The 21,620-nt window shown below is 39.7% G+C and overlaps 1 protein-coding gene across 2 annotated transcripts in view; it reads right to left on the bottom strand.

The window, feature by feature from the left end:
* Positions 1-21,620, bottom strand: part of RERE (arginine-glutamic acid dipeptide repeats) — a 178,106-nt gene that overhangs the window by 118,020 nt on the left and 38,466 nt on the right. For both annotated transcript variants that reach the window (XM_059829833.1, XM_059829834.1), the window contains exons 3-5: positions 6,945-7,050; positions 5,327-5,423; positions 1,588-1,692 (exon numbers count right to left, since the gene is read on the bottom strand). In XM_059829833.1, the coding sequence (XP_059685816.1) occupies positions 1,588-1,692; positions 5,327-5,423; positions 6,945-7,050 (308 nt within the window). The remainder of the gene's footprint in view (positions 1-1,587; positions 1,693-5,326; positions 5,424-6,944; positions 7,051-21,620) is intronic.

The raw sequence follows: 21,620 nt of genomic DNA, 5'->3' as shown, positions 1-21,620 counted from the left end.
ACAACTCGCATAAATGACATTTTGTAAGATAAATAATCCATTAAACACAACTTGAACACTAATACAAATAGTTCATTTAGCATTCACACCCTCAAAACTAAAATGCATTGAAGAGAAGTGACAAAGTTAAATACAGGGATCAAGCATGGTGCTGAATATCAGAGAGGTGTGTCATGACAAACTTTATAAATGCCTCGCCTTGTCGGACTGCTCAAAAAAATACACAAATGATGTAACAAAAAACATTTTAACATGTTGTATTTTAAAATATTATAGGATTTCATGCCCTTTTCCCAGAGCTCAGCACCAGACTCTAGCAAGATTGCCTCCTAGGGACTTACACCGAGAACACCTGCTATTAATGTTAAACCGAATCGATTACGGAGTTTACCTAGTCCAATACCCTGTCTCAGGCATATGGACAGTTTAAGACACCTCAGAGTAAGGTACAGGAAGCCTCACAAACAGGCAATTATATACCAACATGCCCACACAGGGACTTTCTTCCTAACTGCAAGCAGTTAGCGGTTGGCTACGCCCTGAAGCATACAGATTTATATCTGCATTAAAACCAGTAGATCTACAGTGTAACAATTCAAGTATTTATTATTTATATGCCTATCTAATCCCCACTTAAAAGAATACTTTTCTCAACAATATCTCTAGAAATCGAGGTCCACAAGCTCATTATGTTTTCTGCGTTGAAAGAAACAAATACAGCTTTCAGTAGGCACAGACCTCGCTGAGCCCTGCTACGCATTATTAATCTTTTACTCAAGTGACCGTAGAAATGCACCCCTAGACAACAAACTCTTTAAGGCTGGTATTTGTAAGGCATTCTCTGTGTTTACAAAACTACATAAATGAAAAAATAAAGAGTTCGGGTTTGGACCTGAAAAATAATGAAGGTAGAGCCTAGTATCAGCTTTGCTTTCCAAACACAGCTGATCAAGATTGCTTGGGCAACTCCCAGGCAGACTGAAAGAACTGTGAAATGGAAGAGCATGCTGAACAGACCTTCTTCAATTACGTATTAATTCCCAAACCAAGTTCGTTCTGTACCTCTAATTTGCTCCAGGCCAGCAAAGCATAAACTAGGAATTGTTGGCATGGGACCCTATATGAGTATTTACACATGAAAGCATGAATTCCCACACTTCAAAACTTTCAATTTTTTGTCTTAAAAGTGCACAAGTTTCAACATTGCTTACTAGAGGATGTGAATGTATTTTTTAAAGTATTTTCAGGGGCATGCACTTAGCCAATGAGACAGCTAAGAATTCCTGTTAATGTTTGCAACCTTTAAGAAGTTTCACAGTTCTAAAAACCTGTTTTGAAGCAGTATGTTATTTACCCAGTGATGCATCCGGCTATCATGACTCACTGCACGATTTTGTTATCTACTGTTAATTTTTCTCCTATATATACACTCAGCAGGAAGAGGCAGCCTCTCCCTCGCATTCTCTTCCACTCCACCTTCCTATCAGCATCATACTTGATTTTAACTTTTCTTCCCTTGAGTAGTTTTCCTGTTCCTACAAGCTCAGATCAGTGGTAAAGGTTGCCTTTAAAAGTCACTTCACTTACCTTGTCTCTGGATTATAGCCCAGTATGTAGAAAAATGAATCCACTCGGGCTTTAAACTCTCTAGCAGCAAATATGTCAGAGAAATGGGAGATATTACACTTCCCTCTGAAAGAAAGAGGGAAAATGGAATTAGAATTCTATCTTGAATAACAGCTATTTTAATTAAGTGCCACTGCAATCTGTGTATAAGCCGCAGACATCCTTGTGTTCTCATAAATGTCTGAAACTTCATAAATATAAGCCTGTTGTAACAAATAACCATGCAGATTCTTCCCATGGTGGAAGGGGAAGAAAATTCAGTTACGATGTCTCAGATGGTGTATCACAAATATTCATTAATTCTCATTCAGCCAGCACACAGTCCTGAGGAGCCCACATTTAAGCAGACTAACGAACAATATCTATCCTAGACATACAATCCCGAAAATGTCTTATTTTCGAAGTTTTTACAGTCCTATTACACTCGCATCTTTGAGGAAGCTTCAAAAATTCTACTCTTCATATTATTTGGGAAGTCAGCTTTTTATTTAGAAAGCTAAATAAAACTTCAGTTTAAAAACACTTCCAAATAAAAAGCAAGGCTATGCTGTTTTCAGCAAGACTGCAATCCCAACAATGCAAATTCCAAACACACAAAAGTTTCTTCCTTCTACTTTCATACATAAGAGAGTAAAACACATAAAGACATTAAAAAAAGAGAGAGAAAAAAAGGAAAAAATATTTATTAGCTTGTTCTACAACAAATTGTCAGTAATTTTTTTTAATATAGTTTGCTGATGAAGTCATTATCCTTAAGGATGAGCATGAAGACTAGCTGTAAGAAGCTGCATGTCACTTCCTCAAGGGTTTGTTGGACTCTTCATGTCCAACAGCCGCTCCTGTTTTGCCGTTCAATGCATTGCAGTTTTCGGCCGCCAAGTAAATCAGATCAGAAGTGGGCAGAGACAAACCGGCCGCAGAGCCGAAGAGGTAGTGCTTCTGATCTAAACCTAATTCAGTGCAATAAACAAAGCACAAGATTTTGCTCTTTTTCAGTATGTCAAGCTCTCTAGTATTAATACAGATAGCATCTCTCTTCACTTGTATTTACTGAATAGTATTTGCTATTATAGATAAGCAGCTATGGGGCTTATTTAACATTGTAAAAAGGTTTGCCAGTCTTGGTTAAAATGGAATGAAAAGTGCTACTGCCAGCAGTACACCAAGATTGATAATCATTTTGCCTGTAGTAACACTGGATCTGTTTGCCTAGTCTTCTCAGCAGAGCTTAAAAGCACTGCATACTTGAAAAACTGCACCAGAAAGTTGAAATGCTAAGCTTGCTGCCCTTCCTAATCTTTTCACGGCAAAGCACTTCAAAAAGGCTTCAACAGCCACTGAGAACTTTGCTTTGGCACATGAGCTCTCGATGCACAACAACTATTACAGGTGAGGAAAAAACACACCAGAAGGATGAAGGATGAATAAAGCTGCCAACTGTTCCAAGACAAAATCAATACGGCTATCCTGTGAGCTGAGGCTGCATAATTGTCCTTATGATTGCCTAATTCTCAGTCAATTGCCCTTCTGGCAAAGGACAAAGCAGCACTGGCTACTGCACAGGTCATGCCAGGTTGTACTGGAACATTAACAAGGTCTGTAACTGAGACGCCACACAGAAATACTGCAGGACAAACTTCATCACTAATATTTATTTTGTCCCTGGTGGCTGAAGCTAGTTTCCTAGTTTAGAAAGAAAGAAAATGAGAAGGGGTATTTGTTTTGATGTTTCACATTAAATTCACATTTTTAAAGTATCTGGGGGAAAAATATTTAGTTTCCCTTCAATAATTCATCTGATGGTTAGTAAGCGTTTTCCAGAGAAGCTTATATTATCTATATTCATGAAAGCAGTACATTTTGTTCATAGCATTTCAGACAAGTAGTACTACATACTACCACGAAGATTTACCATATAGGTAAAAAGGACTTAACTTTTATTACACACTTCCTCAGGGATCCTCAAGCATCCTCTAGTTAAATTTTTCCACTGGTTACAGCAGAAGATTGGTAGTTACAAACACTGGTTTTATTTCCCAGTTTTTCATTAATTCCTTGTGTGACCAGAGCCATTTGTTTGCAGAGGGCAGAGAAATAATCTCATATTGCAACAAACTAGAATTTCATGTTAACCCTCCTTTCAGGCATCACAATACATTCTACCTACTCTGCGTTCTCAAACTGTTAGAACACCACGTGCAATTACCCTTATGTTCATCTCGTGCACCGAAAATTACTGACACGTATTAATCACAATTTGCTAGAGAAGAATGAGCAAAAGTACAATGTTTATCGTGCAAAAGTATATTCTCTCAGTTATCAGCATCTTTAGATACCATCTACAAGCCTGTGAGAACTACCAGAAGTATGAACAATCCAGAACACAAAACAACAGTGAAACCATAAGCCAAAGAGAAGCAGAAGAGTGATCCGAAAGGTGCCGATGGTATGCACTTCCAAACAAACCGGCGGCAGATATAACACAAGGCAGGCTGAGGAAGTGATCGGTTTGGTCTTTCAGCAGCCTTTGCTCTTTTTGGAAGGGGAGAAGAGAAGGTTATTTTTCAAGTTTGCTTGGTATACGCATATAACCCTTTTCTATCTTTCCATTTTCATCTTTTCTTTAAAGAAAAAAACCCAGAAAGAACGTAGAAGAAAAGTTAAAATACTCCCAGGGAAAATACCGTACACATAGTTCAGTTTCTCTCTCTTTAAGCAGACAGTTAGAGTCCCAAGACTGGTTCCATCAAGACAGCCAGCCTCCTGTAGCTTGTTTCCAAGCATGCCGATTTAAAATTGGAAGGCGACCTTCTGTAACTCAGAAAAGGCACTGTGGAGTTTCACGAGATTGTAGTACACCACTGGAATATTCTGAGTTTATAAAAAAGCCTAATATGTAAATCAAAGACTTCTTCCCACCCACGTAACAGAAGTTGCAGCTAATTTGTCTGGAGGTAAGCAGCTTCAGCAAAGCGACTCTGAACAAAAAAAGGTCTCCAGATGGTTCTACTGAAAGAGCATCTGAGCATTATCATCAGGGAGGTTATTCCATTTGCATCTTGACAATATCCACGCGTGTTTGGCATGTTGAAAATCTGCTGAAAAATAATGCCTCGCTGTTTCTATTTGAAAACATTTTTAACTAATGGTGGGTCCCCTCAGCCTAGACAAAGGTTAGCCACTTCAGTTAAAAACTTCGTGAGTAGAGAGAGCAGCAACCTCCAGGGAAGGGCAGAGAGTACAGAGAACAATACGGGGTCCATTACCTCCTGTCTGTACAGCTAGTTTTTAACGGAGCTCTTAGCTGAGCTGCAACAATGAGAAGTGCCTCAGAGAAAAAGCCTTTAACACAATTTAATCAGGGCAACATACTAACAGTCACTTTACTAGGAGATGCTATTGTTAACAGTGAAATCAAACACGGAGGAGGGAAGGGTAGTATTTCTGCGGGAAAGTGCAATAACTTAAATTGGCAATGATGGGAAACAATATCTTCTGAGCAACATTGATTAACTGAGATTAAAACGAGATTGTAGAATTACAGCTCCTTTTTGAACGAGAACAGATAACACAAGTTAATTACTGTAGGAGATGAGAAAGCCGAGCAGTATGCTAACGATCCCCATGCAAACAGAAAAAGCACCTCTCTCTCCAGAAGGTTTTTCTCATCCACCTCCGCACCACATCCTCCGTAACTTACCTGAGGGCAGCAGCGTGGTAAGTGTCAACATAATCGGAAATGAAGAGCTCTCGATTCTTGATAACTGGGTCTGTAATGACAAGCTCTCGTCCAGAGTCTGCCAGAAAGCAAAAACACAAACAAAAAACCACCAACACATTAGCTGTAGTCTGGAAGCATCTACCATTGCCATTTTGCAGGTATTTTTTACAGGTCAAAGTCTGAGGATGTTTCTTAGATACACACTCCCCAGCGTTAAGACGACAAACACTCAGATTGTTTAGGTGGCCTGTAAGGTATGGGAATAACATGATACCCAACTTTACACAGGAGCTCTCCCTTGCCATATCTAAAGAACTGCTGAAGGGAAAGAGCTTTTAAGCGTACTAGATGACACATCTTAGCCACTGACCGCTAGAAGGGTAGAAGGGTCACTCCTAGGTGAAAGGAACTAGGCAAATTAGTTTATCACCGACTTCTGGTTTCCGGGTTAAGGTGTTGGTTGTTCTGCGTATTTAATCTCACATCTTCCAACGAAATCGTGACAGCACTAACTGCTCAGTGCTCTGGCTTTGAGATAAATATCGATATTCATGTTCAAATACAGAAAACTCTCAGTGTTAACAAAAAAATGGAAGACAACGTTTTCCGTTACTTCTTTGTAATACCTTTGAAGAACACACAAAAATACTTCTCCACATGCACAAGAGTGGGACATAAAAAAGCAGCCGTGTTATCAAAAACGCTCACTTTGACACTGTGCCTATAATCCCATTGTTAGAAATTTCAAATAAATTAGTAAGAGAAATGTTAGATTTGTGCAGCTTTTGCTAAAAGCACACGAAAAATGTCCTTACTGCCTGCAAAAAGCAGAATGTATGCTCAATTTTGTACTGTCATGCACCAAAAAGTTGCTGTGTTCCGTATTTCAAGCATCAACTTTTATCATCACAGTTCACCTTGGAGTATCTTCAGAATTTTAACAGTTGCCTCAAGGAAATTTCCTGGCAAGAACAGAAGCAAATGTTATGTCTCCCCTAGAGGCAAGAGATAAATGACAATGGAGTATGTGCTAAAGTTTCTTCTGCTTCTATTAAACCCAAGATCACACTTGTTTTTTGCAAAGAGAAAAGGGGGAAACTCAGCTGCGAGTGCTTCAATTACCTCACTTACTGCAATATTAATCGCAGTGAGTATTCACACGTGCAAGGTAGCATGAATATAAAAAACGTCGTTCTCATGACACTATGGCAGAATCACAAAAAATAGAAGAGATTCACAATTTCTTCAGACGACTTGGTCTTCAGCCAGTTAGGTATTAGTACACTGTCCAGAATGCCTACAAAGGATCCAGTGTTATTTTTCTTTTTGATTCTCTCTTAGGGCGTTGGTATAGTACAGCACAGTATTTAAACCGTACCTGAAATGCACCCGATTATAGCTATGGTTACAGGACATACACTAGTTAGCACGAACAAGGCAGGTAAGAAACACTATCATCCATCTTCCAATATATTGTTTTCATCAACAGTCCTTGCTTCATATCCCTCTGCAAAAGTGTTCTTGCTTTCTGGGCTGTTAAAAACTTAAAATTCAGAGTACAAGTATAGAAGGCCTTACTCTACAGAGCCTAACTTACCATTCTCATTGTGTCTGTCCTGAACCAAATGCTGATAGACTGAATCTGGGACTTCAGACTGGCGATAGTACCATTTGACATTCATAAGGAGGTGGTCCCGTTTACTCTGAAAAAGAAGGTCTAAAGGCATTACTAAAAAGGAAATCAGACCACATCTGACACAATCTTCTAAAGTATAATTTTTTTTTTTCACACTGAAGAAAACCTGAGATAAAAGCCAAAAGGGAGGAAAACATTTCTGTGACAATGAAACAAGGGCAACGTGCTAACAACAGATTGACTTTCAAACTAGACAAAGGCAATAGGAACCTACTGCATCATCATCATCATGCAGTTGTATCTCTCCATGTATCTGACCAGCAAATAGTCATCTATTCACTCACAAAAAAACTAACCCAAGAAAAGAAGAGGCAGGGATCAGAAAACGATTGGAATTTTTAGCCTCATGCAGCATAATCTTAGTCTGCTAATTTCTACGAACAAGAAGTGCTTATGACCAAACACAGAAAAAAGAATACCAATAGTAACATAATTCTTAACAGTTGTAACCAAGAGATACCAGATTTCTCCTCCCAAGGACAGATGGATTCAGACATAATTGTAGATGTTCTTTATTACACTCCTTTACACAAAAGGACAGGATGCTGCACTTGAATCCCAATAATTATAGCGTCTGACTGCTCCTGTACCTCACCAAACCAACAGCAACATTGACACAAAACTGTCTTCCTCAAGTGCTCCTTTTTCATTTGAGAATCCAGCTACCAGTTTGTTCCTTCTTAGAAGGAAACTGAAGCATAAACACCACTCAAAAAAGAGAATTTTCAGATCAAGTTATTACAGACTCTCTGCTTCAGTTTATCTTTGCAACCCTTGGTAGTCAATCCTTTCTCCTGCTCCAAAGCACTTGAAGAAGCAGAGGAAGGCCTAAAGGGAAATTAACATTCTTTTGGCATGAGGCAACTGCAAGCACTTTGTTTTTTCTGGACTACCGTTCTCTAGACCCTTCTAAGACTGCTCTTACAACATTTACATTGAAAAGTTAAATCACAGGTTACTGGACCAGAAAGTTCTTATCGTCTCTCCTATTGACATCAGCCTAGTTGGTAGAGCAATTCCCACCCCTTCTGTTTAATAAACAACGTCAAAATCTTTCCATTAGAAGCACTTCTTGAAGCCTTTGATTAAAAACACATGTAATACCACCAAAAAACTGCTAGTGGCAGCATTGGGCCAGAAAAAGGTTTGTTAACTAACCCACCGCTACCACAGGTGCTCTAGGCACTAAATGCCTCAAAAAACATTCAAGAACATACTGAGCCCACTTGTGCTGTACAGGAGAAACCTGAACCTACTTTAAAAAAACAAAAACCAACACACTTGCAGTCAAAGACAACAAGCTTGCCTAATGCATGGAAAAAAAATCAAAAGGACAAAGTTTGAGAGGCAACACTGATTTCTGCTGCCTGCTGTTCAAAAAACGTGGTTGCAGACTTTTCTGTTCTCCTGAAATAAAGCTCTGCACATCACGGTTTTTATTAATAGTCTCTCTGAATTGTGAAGAAAAAAATGCAAGTAAACGTTCTGTTACCCTCTTGCTAAGAGTTCATAAATTCTATTAGTGCTAACAAGAACTGCACGCAACAACGATGGGAAGCATTAACCCAGCATTTCTCTGCAAATTCTCGTTGTGTTTCTTAGTTGAGAGGAGAAAGCACCCCTCATGTTGTGCAAAACCCTGAGAGCATACTCGGAAAGCATCGCTTTGTGGCACAGAAACTACTCACTTAGATGTACGGACAGTTTACAACAAGCATCAAAAGCTAATGCTTCCGTTTTCTTGGTTCGTGCCACTGAAGTCGGGTGTCTTTCAAATAATACAAGACTCCAAGGAGCACTGTAAAGGAGGCGTAGGTACGTATGTATATGCAACCACGAAGGAGGACCACAAAACACAATACTGAATTTTGTTGGTGGCGGTGTTTTTGAATAGCAAATTACATCGGGTGGAGGAAGAAGAAAGACTAGAAATCTACATTGTGCTCTACCAGGGATGGTGCTTACAAATGCTTATCTACAAACCAAATCATCAAAAGTCTGAACAACAACCAGCAGCCAATGGAGAGACCTGAGAAAAGGAAACAAGTAAAAAGATGAGCTAGTCTGCTTGCAGAGAGGACAGAGGTAGCAAGTGATGAACGAATAGATACAACCTCATATGGAACATTACAGCGAATTCTGCTACCAGAGGACAGTTTTGCAGAAAGAACTCTGGAAGCGTACAGATTTTCTGTGAAGGTATATCCTTTATGTATGCATACTTTGAGATTATATTACAACAAAAAAGGAGGGATCAAAACTGTCAAACGTTTTCATTGCCTCGGCATCACACAGAGCTGGGGGTTGGGGGGTCACAGTTTTATTCTGAATTAGGGCAAGACCGTAAAGGAGATGGTGATGCAATCACTTAACTTCCCTGTCTCGGCTTCTTGTCATATCATAGAACAGCACAGGGCTTTTAGCAGCATGGGGAAAAGGCCAAGGTCAACACTCACAAAGCATTCTGATACACTTGGATAAAAGAAATTAGCAGTTGGAAGTGGGGTTTTTCCACTTGCTGCAGTAAGGGACCTCCTCATTCTCTCCCCTCCTCCCAAAAGACCCTCCCAGTTTCTCATTCAGTCAATGCAAAAAGAAGTTTTTGCTTATTGCTATCTCTCTCCTGTGAGCTTCACTGCAAACGCCCAAGCTCCCCAATATGCATTTAAAAAAAAAAGGGAATAGCAGAGGATTACAAAATAGCTTATTAGGATGCCACACATTACGAAGGCAGGCAAAGTATTTATTATGTTTTGCAGTATTTTATCATCTGATCACTCAAAAATTCCATACTTTAGGGAAGCGTAACATGTACGTACAGTCCGGAGCTTTTTGCTAGTTCAAACATTTTAATCTGATGGGAAGGTACTTGTTTCCCATTTTGAAACTTCATTCTCAGACTCCCAGAACGCCTTAGTTGTTCCCTGCACTGTGTTTTATTCCAGAGGTTAGCAGTTACCCTGCACAGTGAAAGAGAACAACAACATCCCCTCCCCTGAAATCAGATTCACAATCAGGAAGAACACGGGGAATGAGATTGAATTTCAGGAGGCTTGGCTGAACCTACGAAGTTTTCAGGGAAGTGATGAATTGCCCTACACTGCAACCTGCCAACAGGAATGGTATTGACTTCTTCAGGTTGATCATGTAGTTGTGAGGCGTTGTCAGAGGGGAAGATTACAAAGAAAAAGAAATTACAGCTGGTTTCGTAACACAGAACAGCGGCTTTTCTTTCATTACGCTTCAGAAACAAAAACAATGTATCTTTAAAAACTACGGAGAAAAAAGATTAGGTTAGAATTAGAACCAAAACAGATGATTAAAAACCAGACAATCAATCCAACCGGTGTGTGTAAGCATGGACTTGGAGCCATGGCACACACCAACTTTCAATGCTTCTAACTTCTACAAACTAAATTTTATGAAATAGGCATTTTAAATGAATTATGACAGGAAAAGATTAACATGGCCAAGACACGTATCTTTAAAAATTATCAGACTCATCTCTTTCAAAACAGAAAGCAGCACATGCTCCGTGACGCTGACTGCCCTTCATCACTGGAATCACACAATGCACACACATGGCACGACTCAATGCCTCCATACATAAGGAACATGGCAACAAAAATACCACCATTTGCAACTGAGATGCACAAGTAACTTTACAGAAAAGTATCCGGAGAATGATGCAACTAAAAATATGCTGACATATTAATAAGCTGCTATTAGTGCTCTGCTGACAGCAGTTGTGTTTGGGTTGTTTGGTTTGGGGGGCGCAGAGGAGCGCTCTGATCTTGTTCCTAAATACCTCTTTTTTACCATGATTGCTGCTTTTTGTCCATTTAAAAGCTTCCTCTTGAAAAGCGTTTTCTGTATCTACTCTCCAACATGCATGAGATTGTGGGTTTTAACCTGGAGCTTCAACCTAAAAATCTAAAAGGTCTATCAGAACCTTGGTTTTCACATTTACATCCTTCATTGCACAGAAATTCCTAGACACGCTATTTTGTCAGCCAACTTTCTAAATATGTATGTCATTTACAGAGCAGACTATAGTCAGAGGTGTCAAGGCGCCAACTTCTGTGGTAGACTACTTATTTTAGAACCATGTGCACACAAAAGAAGTGTCCCCGAGTTCATAAAGCGTTACTTTTTTTTTTTTTACACCTTTACATATGAAAGCTGCGGAGTCACATGCCAAATTCAGCCTTACAGAAATCACAGAAATGGCAAGTGCTTTAAAGTGTCTTTCTGCCAGCTCAAAAAGATTCCCTGTGCTACAAAACTCCATTCTCCCCTTAAATGAAAATATTGCCTATTGCTGCAGTACTCAAAAAGTACTCATTTGGGGGTTTTGTTGCTGCTGCTGTTTTGGTTTTTGTTCCTTTTAAAAAAACATAAATCAGTTTTGGACATTCAACAAGAATTAGATAAAATCTGTAAATGGATTAAAGCATCCCAGTTCACCAGCATCTGGTCAACTTCTATTTAAAAATGAGCCTCTCCCGTAAAAGGGGAAAAAAAATAATCTTGCAGGTCCTCTCTAAAAGTATGAATGTACTGATTTCCACAGCATTTGTGACAATTCCAAGGTGCCAGTCTTCTTCTGGAACACACTTGAAAACTGAGTTACTGCACATTACAATTCACATCCTAAGAGATTCCACAGTCTCTTCCCAGGGTTATGACTAACCAAATTGTGCAAATGATCACAGATGTCCTGCAGATTCTCTCAGAGGGATTTAAGCAGTATCCTTCATTACTTGCCCTAGTTAGATACCATGTTAAATCACAACTAGCTTTGGAAACAACATACCAAATGCTGGAGATGACAGATGGGCACACGGGAGTCGGTGAATAGCAGCTATTTCAAAGAAACAAACAGCAAAATAGAAACAAGGAAAAGAACATCTTTCCTCTCAAACGTGTTTTCAACAATGACAATTTTCTATCAGAAAAAAAAACTCACGTCATTAATTCTAAGCTGCCAAATTCTTTGTATTATTTTAACAACACGTTAAATATTTTAACAGCCACTCCACTGTTCAAAATAAAGATCCTGTGCATTGAGGCACAGAGGCTCTGGCCTCATAAAGCCAGTTCTCAAGTGAACATTGTATTTATTTTTTAACACTACAAATTAACCCACCCCTTTGGGGCATTGTTTGTCCCCCAAAAATGATTATTTCACTTCACACAAATGATTCTAATTACGCTCCATGACACAGCATTAGCCGGACTCCAACACCAGCGGTAGATTTGACTTGTTCCACTCGCTCTGTCCCCCTCCCCAGCCACGCTGAATTGCTACCCGTATCTCTACTCCTACTGTAGAAGTATTTTTACACTTACTCAATTTTGACGTTTACTACTATTCAAAGGAGAGAAAAAGAAAAATAAAGACCACTCATACCAGATCCCCGGGGGGGGCAGGGGGCACAAACGAAACTATCTGGAAATCAGGAGCTAAAGAGATACAGCAAGGATCGGTTTTCTTCCCACTCTGCAATAGCACATGTAATTTCAAGTTCTCAGGGTATCTTTTTGTAGGCTGTTTTCTAATTAAATAAGAAACCTGATCAGCTGTCTGTAAGCCAAGAAAACCCAGCTTGGAAATACAGAGGTTATTACTACAAGTGAACGTTGTTTTTGCAGCTTGATTATTTAATTCAGATGCATGCTTATTAACACATAATTACTTCTTGCAAACACAGAAGCATTGTCAAAAGTGAGCGCTATCAGTATTCAGCAAGAAATAAAAATGTTAAATCAGAGCACTAAATACGGCAACGTGCAGATTAATCCCCTCTGCCCCTCCAATACCACAATCGGAGGAGGCAGGCAGCCCGTTCGGTTCCTGTCCTCTTAACCTGAACCAACACAAAGCCTGCAACCTTTAAACCTGTTAGTGTTATCTAATGACTATTCCATCTACAAGAGCTTTTCTAATAGAAACATGCCTTGATGGCTTATCTCGGTGCACAAGGCAGGCCACAAAGAACCGTCGGCTTGATTGAGCGCGGTAATGGAAGGCAGGAAATGAGAAGGCTTGGTTAAGCCGCGGATAATCGATCAGTGTATTCAGTGAAGTGTGAGCTGAGCTGGGAATAAGCTGCCTGGGGTATCAAATATTGCTGTTTCCAGGCTAAAGTCCTATTTCTGTGATCTATGTAGGAGAAAGCATAATTTATTGACAAAACAACATAGGATTTTTTCACAATGTCTTGCTCTTGACATTTTGTGATTGTTTACAGCAAGAATTTCGCTTGTGTCCCTTTTATTCACAAGTTTAACAAATGAAACACCTTTCGGAATTCACGAAGTCACCTCCACGTGTGGAAATTAATTCAGTCTTACGTACAAGTAACTCGGAGATGTAAAACAAGCATCACCCACCTTCCCCTGAATGGCAAGCTTTTACACTCGGATGCACACGCACACGAACACTCGCACACCTTCAGGGACACACCTGTCCCGAAGACTACGCAAAAAACGCACTGCTTTTGCTCAGAGCCACCTCGCTTTATTGCGAACACTATCCGTTCTAGGTATCTACTACAGTTTCTACAAAGCTTGAAGCAAAACTGCTCGCAAACAACACCAAGCATTATATAGTATAGACAGGTTATCTGTAGACAGAGTTGCTTCCTACAGAAGGCGCGCGGAAAGCATACAAGTCCCATAAACATACCTGTAAATCTCAGCCTACATACATACCGATATACGCATATGCAAGTATAAAACAACAACCTGTTTGCCTACGCCCTTAAACAATTGCAAAACGTGGCCAAAATTAGTCTTAAATCATGACCCATTATCTGCAAGGTTGCGTTTTGTGCATTGTAGGAGGTGGCCAGACAGCCAAAACCTTAGAATCCAGCTATCAAGGCTCAAGCCTTTTAAAAAAAACACTAGGTGATATGCTACTTATCCGCATGTTAATTCATAGTAGCTGCCATATGTTGTCTCCTAGTGTGGGTGGTTTGGCATTACAGTTGCTAGACTGTCTTAAAAAATACAGTCTTCAGAGCACCAGAAGAACTGTACTATCAAAACTCGCGACGCTGCCATTTTACGAACACTAGATGTTCTGGTGGGATAGATATTATAGTCACAAGGCGAGAACACTATAGCACGTACGACAGACAAAGAATAATTATGGTAACTGAGAACTAGGGAAAGATCCATCAGAAACTGCAACAGATAGCACTAAAAGACTGCATGAACCTTCGTGAATTCAACAGTAAAGTCTGCCTCGTAAGGATCCAGCTGAATTTCAGCGTGCTTCACCTAGATGCCCTTCTAAGACAAAGCTCAACGAACTGAGCTACCTGAATGCATTTTTTCTCTCTTCCCTGTCTGCTCCTCACAGCTCTGTCTTCCCCTCCCCAGTTTTACAAAAATCAACTAATATGGATTAAATGTTACCTATGAGCTCTTAATTTTAGTGTCACCCATAAGTCTCCCCTTAATTTCTGCTTTCCAGACTTCTACGACATCCTGAAATAATTAAGCCAAAAATCAGCCCCAGTCACCCAACAGTTAACATACTGTAACTCAAAGATGTAACCAGCATGCAGACCCAGCTTCATCAGCAGACCTTCCCAGTGAAATCAGTGTGTTGGATTAGTTCTTTGTCTTTTGCAGACACCTCAATTCCTCACCCACCGTAGGAGGGAAGTGCTTGCAGATTGAGAGGTTACAACTCCATTCGGGTCTTTAGGTGGGAGGTGTTACCCATTAGCACCGCACTAGTTAGCCAAATATCACTCCATAGAAATGGCATCAATAAGGAAGAGAGCTCTGCACTCCTAAAATTGCACTTCAGCGATAAGATAATCCTCTCCAATGTATTGATAACAGCTTCATCCTCGAAGAGCTAATACCTCGCAGCTAGAATCACATTCGGACAACAAACTCTTTCAGACACCTCTATTTCCTTCTTCTGCTACTACTTTCTCACTGTCTTCAAAACCACGTGCTCTAATTATTTGCTTCCAAATGAACTGCCAAGGGGTGCATGTCAGCAATTCCCCTTGACACAGACAGGCTGACATTGATTATGCTGAATGCCAACAACAGGGTATCAATCTGGGAATTAGGCACCATATTAAAGAAAAAGGGAACCCAAGGAACAAATGAAAATACCATTAGGCAAATAGTCATTCCTTTCCAAGAGACCTAAGCCCAGATGGAACAATAGCTTTAATAAGACAGTTGCCATCAGCCAAATAAAAATTAAGCCTGTCTTTCTGGAGCCTTGAAAAAAATTCTAAAAAGCAGCAGTGAAATAGCCAACTGAAATGGAGTGTTCAGGTTTTACCAATTTTGTTAAAGAATAGGTAACTATTTAAAAAGCTTATTCTTTGACAGTATTTCTTAAAAGCATAGGGCTATTAAAATTTAACATGAAGCCTCCTGTTTTCTACTGAGACAGCAGAACAAAGAGAAGTGTGTAAAAAAAATCTACTGCATAAATTACTGGCCCAAGTTAGTTACAGAATGACATACTTTTATATGTGCAAAAAAGAGTATGTGTACTTATACAAAAACAGGTGCAAACTAGAATTGATCAAAACAAGACTACATGGTTACTTGAAAATGAAGCTACGAGGGCATCGGCCATCTGTCAAAGCAAAAGAGTTTTCAACACATTCAGCTTCTAACCAGCTTTTTGTACCCAGGCTCTCTGGACTCCTCTCTCAATATCAAAAAAGCGACCACCTTTCTTCATTCCTTTGGAATTCCACTCACATTCACGCCCCAGAAAACGTGATCAATCAGCAACCAACATCATCTTCTCTGTTTCTAAGAAGATTACAAAGGAGGTCAATTGGGACCCAACAAGAAACTACTCTATGCAGTCTTTGCCCAAGTTATTTGTGTTTTCTACCCAAATTCCCAAGGCAATTTCCTCCTTACCTACAACACTCAAAATTAATCCCATCTTCTCTACATTTAGCTGGCAGTGACACAGAAACAGAGGATCAGAAACAGCACCCTTACATCCCACAATATACATTAAATATCAGACATTTAATATATATTAATTCATAGGGCTTTAACTTTTGAACAATCCAGGAAACAGAATTGAACACAGCCTCATCCGTTTTCAAGGAGAAAAAGAACATTATTCATTTCAGGTAATGACCATAAGAGATTTCTGTATTTAAAACAAACTATAGTATTTACTCCATAAACTTTTCAGCTTTACTAGAAACAAAGCTGCTTACTGTGCCAAGAGCTAGCAAGTAATCTGTTTTCCTGTCAGTGAAATACACTTAAGTACGACAATACCCTTAAAATTTCAGTGCAATTCTAAATGACAAAAGATAATTTCATCTTGTAAAAAAAGCAGTTATGCTTAAAAACTGGCTGGCTTAAAATAAAACTATCAAAAGATCTTTCATGAAGGTTATGGGTCATTGCTTACTACCTCATTTAATCCCTTTGTGGTATCTTTCTGCTCCGTTTCCCTTTTATGTTCTTTGAATCCCATCTGTGGTTCATGGTGTCAGTTATGCTGAGCAAAAGCATAAAGCAACCACACTATTACAGTGTACAACTACCCATGAACAAGCCTGTTTAATTATAGCTGTCAGGGCTAGAAGACAGTGTGCCCACCCATCTCCCCCCCGACAGCTTCCGTGGCACAAACAGCTTTCCCCAATTGACCGCTCCCTTCTGGGGGAAATAAGCAGCTGTCTACCCCAGCGGATGCAAACCAGTTAAGTGTGCATGTATCCGATGAAACCTGCGCAGATGAACTTTGTCTGCGCCGCCTCCACAGAGGCCCAAGGGGCGAGCAGAGTACAGACGCGCGCCGTAGCTGCGGACAGTCACTTGCGTCCAGCCAGGCTTCCTACTTCTGTTTTTGGCAGCCACATCTCCACGCAATACCCCCGTGACCTCGCACTGTGCTCGTGCTGAAGATTCTTCACAACACGCAAGCTACTGCGCTTCTATACGCGCATACAGACGGTACGCTCGGCTCTGTCGTACAAAAATCACAGATGAAGCAGCGGAGATGCCACATCCCAGCTATTATTTCTCCAAGTATCACGAAAGGCCTATACAAAAGACACGAAGAGGGGTGAGAATTCATTAATCGGCTGTAATTAAAATCATTACTAGAGAAAGCAGTAAGCACTATTTTTGATCACAGCATCTCTGTTCGCGTTTGCTGCTTCTGCAAACTCCACTTTGATTACAGCTTATGCCTTTCGCACAGAAGCGAATTTGGCAGCAAGCTGCTGACACAGTATTGATAGCGACCCTCCCTAACACACGGGCTTATTAGCATTTCTATTGCTGCACTGCATACGGCACACATCGTACATCAAATACACTCTGTGTCAAGCATAATAAGCAAACAGTTACCTAACAACTAATGGTATTACGAATGCATTTAACTAATCATTGAATATATGCTCTGGTAATTAAATTCCATTAAGGTTTTTTAAGCATTATCCTAAAGAAAGGCAACACTGAAATGAAGGTACCATTCAGACTATGCCTGACATTTGCCATTAAATGTCATTTATAGTATATACCTCAAATCTAATTGCTGAGCACCACCAGCCGCAGTATTTATCACTTCTATTAAAACAAGCAGCACACAGCGGTGGGACTATTTGAAGCCATCATATACAGTTTAAACAGATTTCTCACCTTTTAAATATCAAGAGGCCACATTTTCTTTAACATCTCACTCAGGGGTTTACCTTTTAACAAAGAGATGCCAAGAGCTGAAAGGATAAAACAATCAGGAGACAGTTTGCTCTGCAAACCCAGCATAGAGTTTGAACAGTCATACGGCTGTTAAAATATCACCTAATAGTCAGGGGAATTTTATGACAGGAAAAAATAAAGCGCCTCTGCAACCTCGCCTGCTCCCCTAGCAAGCCGGGGTTTAAAATTATAAAAAAAAAAAGAAAAAAAAAGACTCATCAGCGAGATCCTGTAACTTGGCTATTTCACCACATAATCAAATGCTGTTCCTGTGAGGAAACAAAGTGTATTTGGAAAACAAATGCCTGGAAAGTAAACGTTTCCTTGTGCAGCTTCTCAGAGGATGCAATCATTTGCTTACGAAACAGCCAGTTACTTAAATGTTTACATCCTCTCAGAAACTGCACCTAACATACTGAAAAAGCTGTAAGCACTATTTTTGATCACAGCATCTCTGTTCACGCTTGCTGCTTCTGCAAACTCTACTCTGGTTACAGCTTATGCCTTTCGCACAGAAGCAAATTTGGCAGCAAGCTGTTAGAGAAAAAGCTAACATTTCAAACCAGGAAAAAAAATAATTAGTTTTCTACACATGTGCTTCATACAGTAGGGTGTTCAGACACTGGCTGATAAACAGGATCATGACATAGCTTTAATAAAAATAATACTGTCAGTAATTAATGTGAAACAAACCAGAGCACCTAATCAAGAAAACAAAACAGCAGTCTGAAAAACATGTCAAGTTGTAGAAGATAGGAGTGTATCTTACTATGCAGGGAATTTCTAATACAGATTGTTGCTGTCTGATGCATTATCAATAGCTAGAATTAGCAACACTAGACTTTATTTTTTCCCCTTTGTATTTATATGTAAATCAGTACTAAATAAATATACCCCAAACCAGCTCCACAGGCTGCAATTTAATCTAAACCTGTAGATTGGAAAGATGGCCTCCATTCATCTGGAAATGGCGAGATATTGAAAATGCTAAAATCAGAAATAACTACACTGGAGAATAAAAGGGATGCATTTACCTGCTACAAAAGAAAAATGCTCAAAGGAGAAGTTGGGAGAGGTACAACGGAAAAAAACCTTTTCTCAGGTGCTGAAAGTCATGCTTGAACATACAGACAACTAAGACAAAGCACAAGAAAAGGAGGGGTGAAACAAAGATACATAGTTTTTACACATATAGTACACATATCAGGGACACCATCTGCACTCTCATTTGAATTAAGATTAAAGTGAATACAGACAGCCAAGCTAATATACAATTCTAAGGCTAATCATTTGTCTTGGGCAATATAATCGTCACAGCACTACAACTTTAACAAATGAAGCTACTAATAGCTTCCATTTTAAAAAGTCAAGGTGTTATTTCAGTCAGAGATCCAGAAGTAGAATGCTTTGAGACCAGCTAGTAGTTCCATAAAGGACTCAGTCCTCTTGGAGAATTCAAATTAATTTACTTTATTACTAGAGGCACTGGACGGAACCCATCTTTGCCAGATTCAAATCCTCTTGACTCAGAAATCATGATGTATTGTTATTGAAAGTTTATACCTTTCCCATTGTTCTGGGCATAAGGACTTACACGAAGCGCATCATCACAGCCAGCTTTTTTAGAGACTTATGGAAAACAGCAGGACACCTGATAAAGAATTCTGTGTGCAACCATTACCTATAATTGCAGAAACTGGCAGAGTACCTTACAAAGAAGAAAAAAATTTCATAAAGCAACCACCCTAACCAAGCGTTACTAAAACTTATTAAGGAAATTTGTGTAAAACCCTATTTGACTGTTTTCAAGCTAGCTCATTATTTAGATTAGTTTCCTTTTACCAAATACAATCTTCTCAGCACAACTTAAAAAATTGTTTTTAAAATCACTATAAGCTTAGTTCTTCAAACTGCTTACCAGGAGTCCCACTTGAAAAAAAAAGTGTTTGAGATTACGTGATAAAACTAGGCGCTCTCCTCTCTTTGATGCAGACGTCAGACTTAAATCCATTGACTGAAATCAATACTGAAGCACATATTTGAGAAGCTTGTGCAGCTGTCTTCAGTTCTGGCCATACCATCTGACTTGGGCTCCTCACCAGCTCGTGGATTTGACGGCACAGGGCACAACCCACGCGCTCGAACACTTTGAAAGTGGTGAGAACACTGCCAGGCTGGAAGGGACCTCCGCTATTACTTGGAACTGGAGGGCAGGGAGGAAGAAGGAGAGTCGGAGCACCTTGGGAGCCTGACCCTAAAAGGCGTGGAGCTACCTGCATATTTATTACCTTAGAAAAGTGAAATAAAATATTCGTGCGCTGGCACAAGGGACACTGACAAATCCATTTTCCAACACTTAGACTAATGTAAACTATTGCACTTGCTCTACAAGGGCCTTCCAGTGAGTGCAGTAATAAATGAATCTTTAATATAAAGCAATATTAGCTCTAATTTCAATATTTACTATGCAGTTAGTGTATTTCAAATGCAGGCACGCTCCAGATACTCTCCCAGCTGTTTATTTTCCTGGCCCACTATCTTTACTGCCAAATAGCACCCTTGGTTTAATCACCTCTCCACATTCAGCATCAAAAGGGAAGGATTAAACACCAACTACAGCTACTCTGTGAACCCTCTTCGGCATCAAGAACAGTCGACGTGTGGGGAGCGGAGCACATTCAAAGGACGGGCCCTTCCTAAGCGGGAGTGAAGATTACGCAGCGCACAGAATTACCCCAAGTAGCAGGTTGCACTGGAAGACTGCAGAGAGCATCAGGACAGCTGCACTTTCCAGATGAAAGATTTATGATGGTATTTTACCACACTTCATGGAATTTTGCACTTCAGAGTGTGAAGTTTTTAGCTTAAAGGCCCAAACAACTTCAAATCTCAAACGGCTTATATTGAAAGAATGTTCCGAGGGCTCAGAAAAGCACACAGAAACAGCATCTGAAATCGGTATACAATTTTCAGATATTTCCTTGCAAATCTGCCTCAGCTAATGCAGGGAAGCACTCAACCACAGTCCGTACTGGTGGTGATAATCTTCTTCGGTCACGAGCGCAGCACAGGGAGCAAGAATTCCTAGGTTTATGAACAGATTTGTACACAAATACGCAAAACACTAACACATCAGAACCAGAAAACTAACACCAAATAATAGCTTCCTTTTTTGAAAAGATATTTCTCAATCTTTTCAGCAACAGAGTCTGAAAAGCATCCAAGGGAACACCTTTCTGCAGATTTCTTGGCATACATTGCGTGCATTGTGTGATATCACGTATTACACACCTTCTGCCTCACTAGGTCCTAAGGTTCAGACATATCAAAGCACCCAATTGCCCTTTTTTTCCCCCTCTTTTTTTTTTTTAATATGAAAGCATATATTGAAGCTGGTCCTTGTTAGCAGGCCCATTTTCATCTCTTTAAACTCAAAGAGAGCAATTCCCTTGAAAACTGTCACAGCATTTTCGCAATCCATAAAGAGGAAGTTCAACAGCCTTAGGTCACTAATCATAACTACAGTAGATACAGAGCATAAATTATGTCTTTCTATTTCACAGTAGTGAATCATGTATATTCTTTTATCTTAATTACTTGATTCTTTCCATAAATCAAATATTCCAGACACGTTTGTAGCCAGTAGGGTGTAAACAGCTGCAACTCCTTCCTCTGAAGTAGTATTCCTAGCATTAATGTTCCATCTCCTTTCCTTTCTGCAAGGTTCTGCGTAAACCTCATCTTAACCATTCCCTCCCATTTTTTTTTCCTATATTCAACAAACATACAGACGCCACATTTATGGCTCTTTCTACAGCACAGTTACTTGTAAACAAGTTGATAAAG

The sequence above is a fragment of the Gavia stellata genome, chromosome 27 (assembly GCF_030936135.1).
Source record: "Gavia stellata isolate bGavSte3 chromosome 27, bGavSte3.hap2, whole genome shotgun sequence".
Lineage (NCBI taxonomy): Eukaryota > Metazoa > Chordata > Aves > Gaviiformes > Gaviidae > Gavia > Gavia stellata.
The sequence above is the reverse complement of the archived record's forward strand: the minus strand, read 5'-3'. Positions and strand labels throughout refer to the sequence as shown.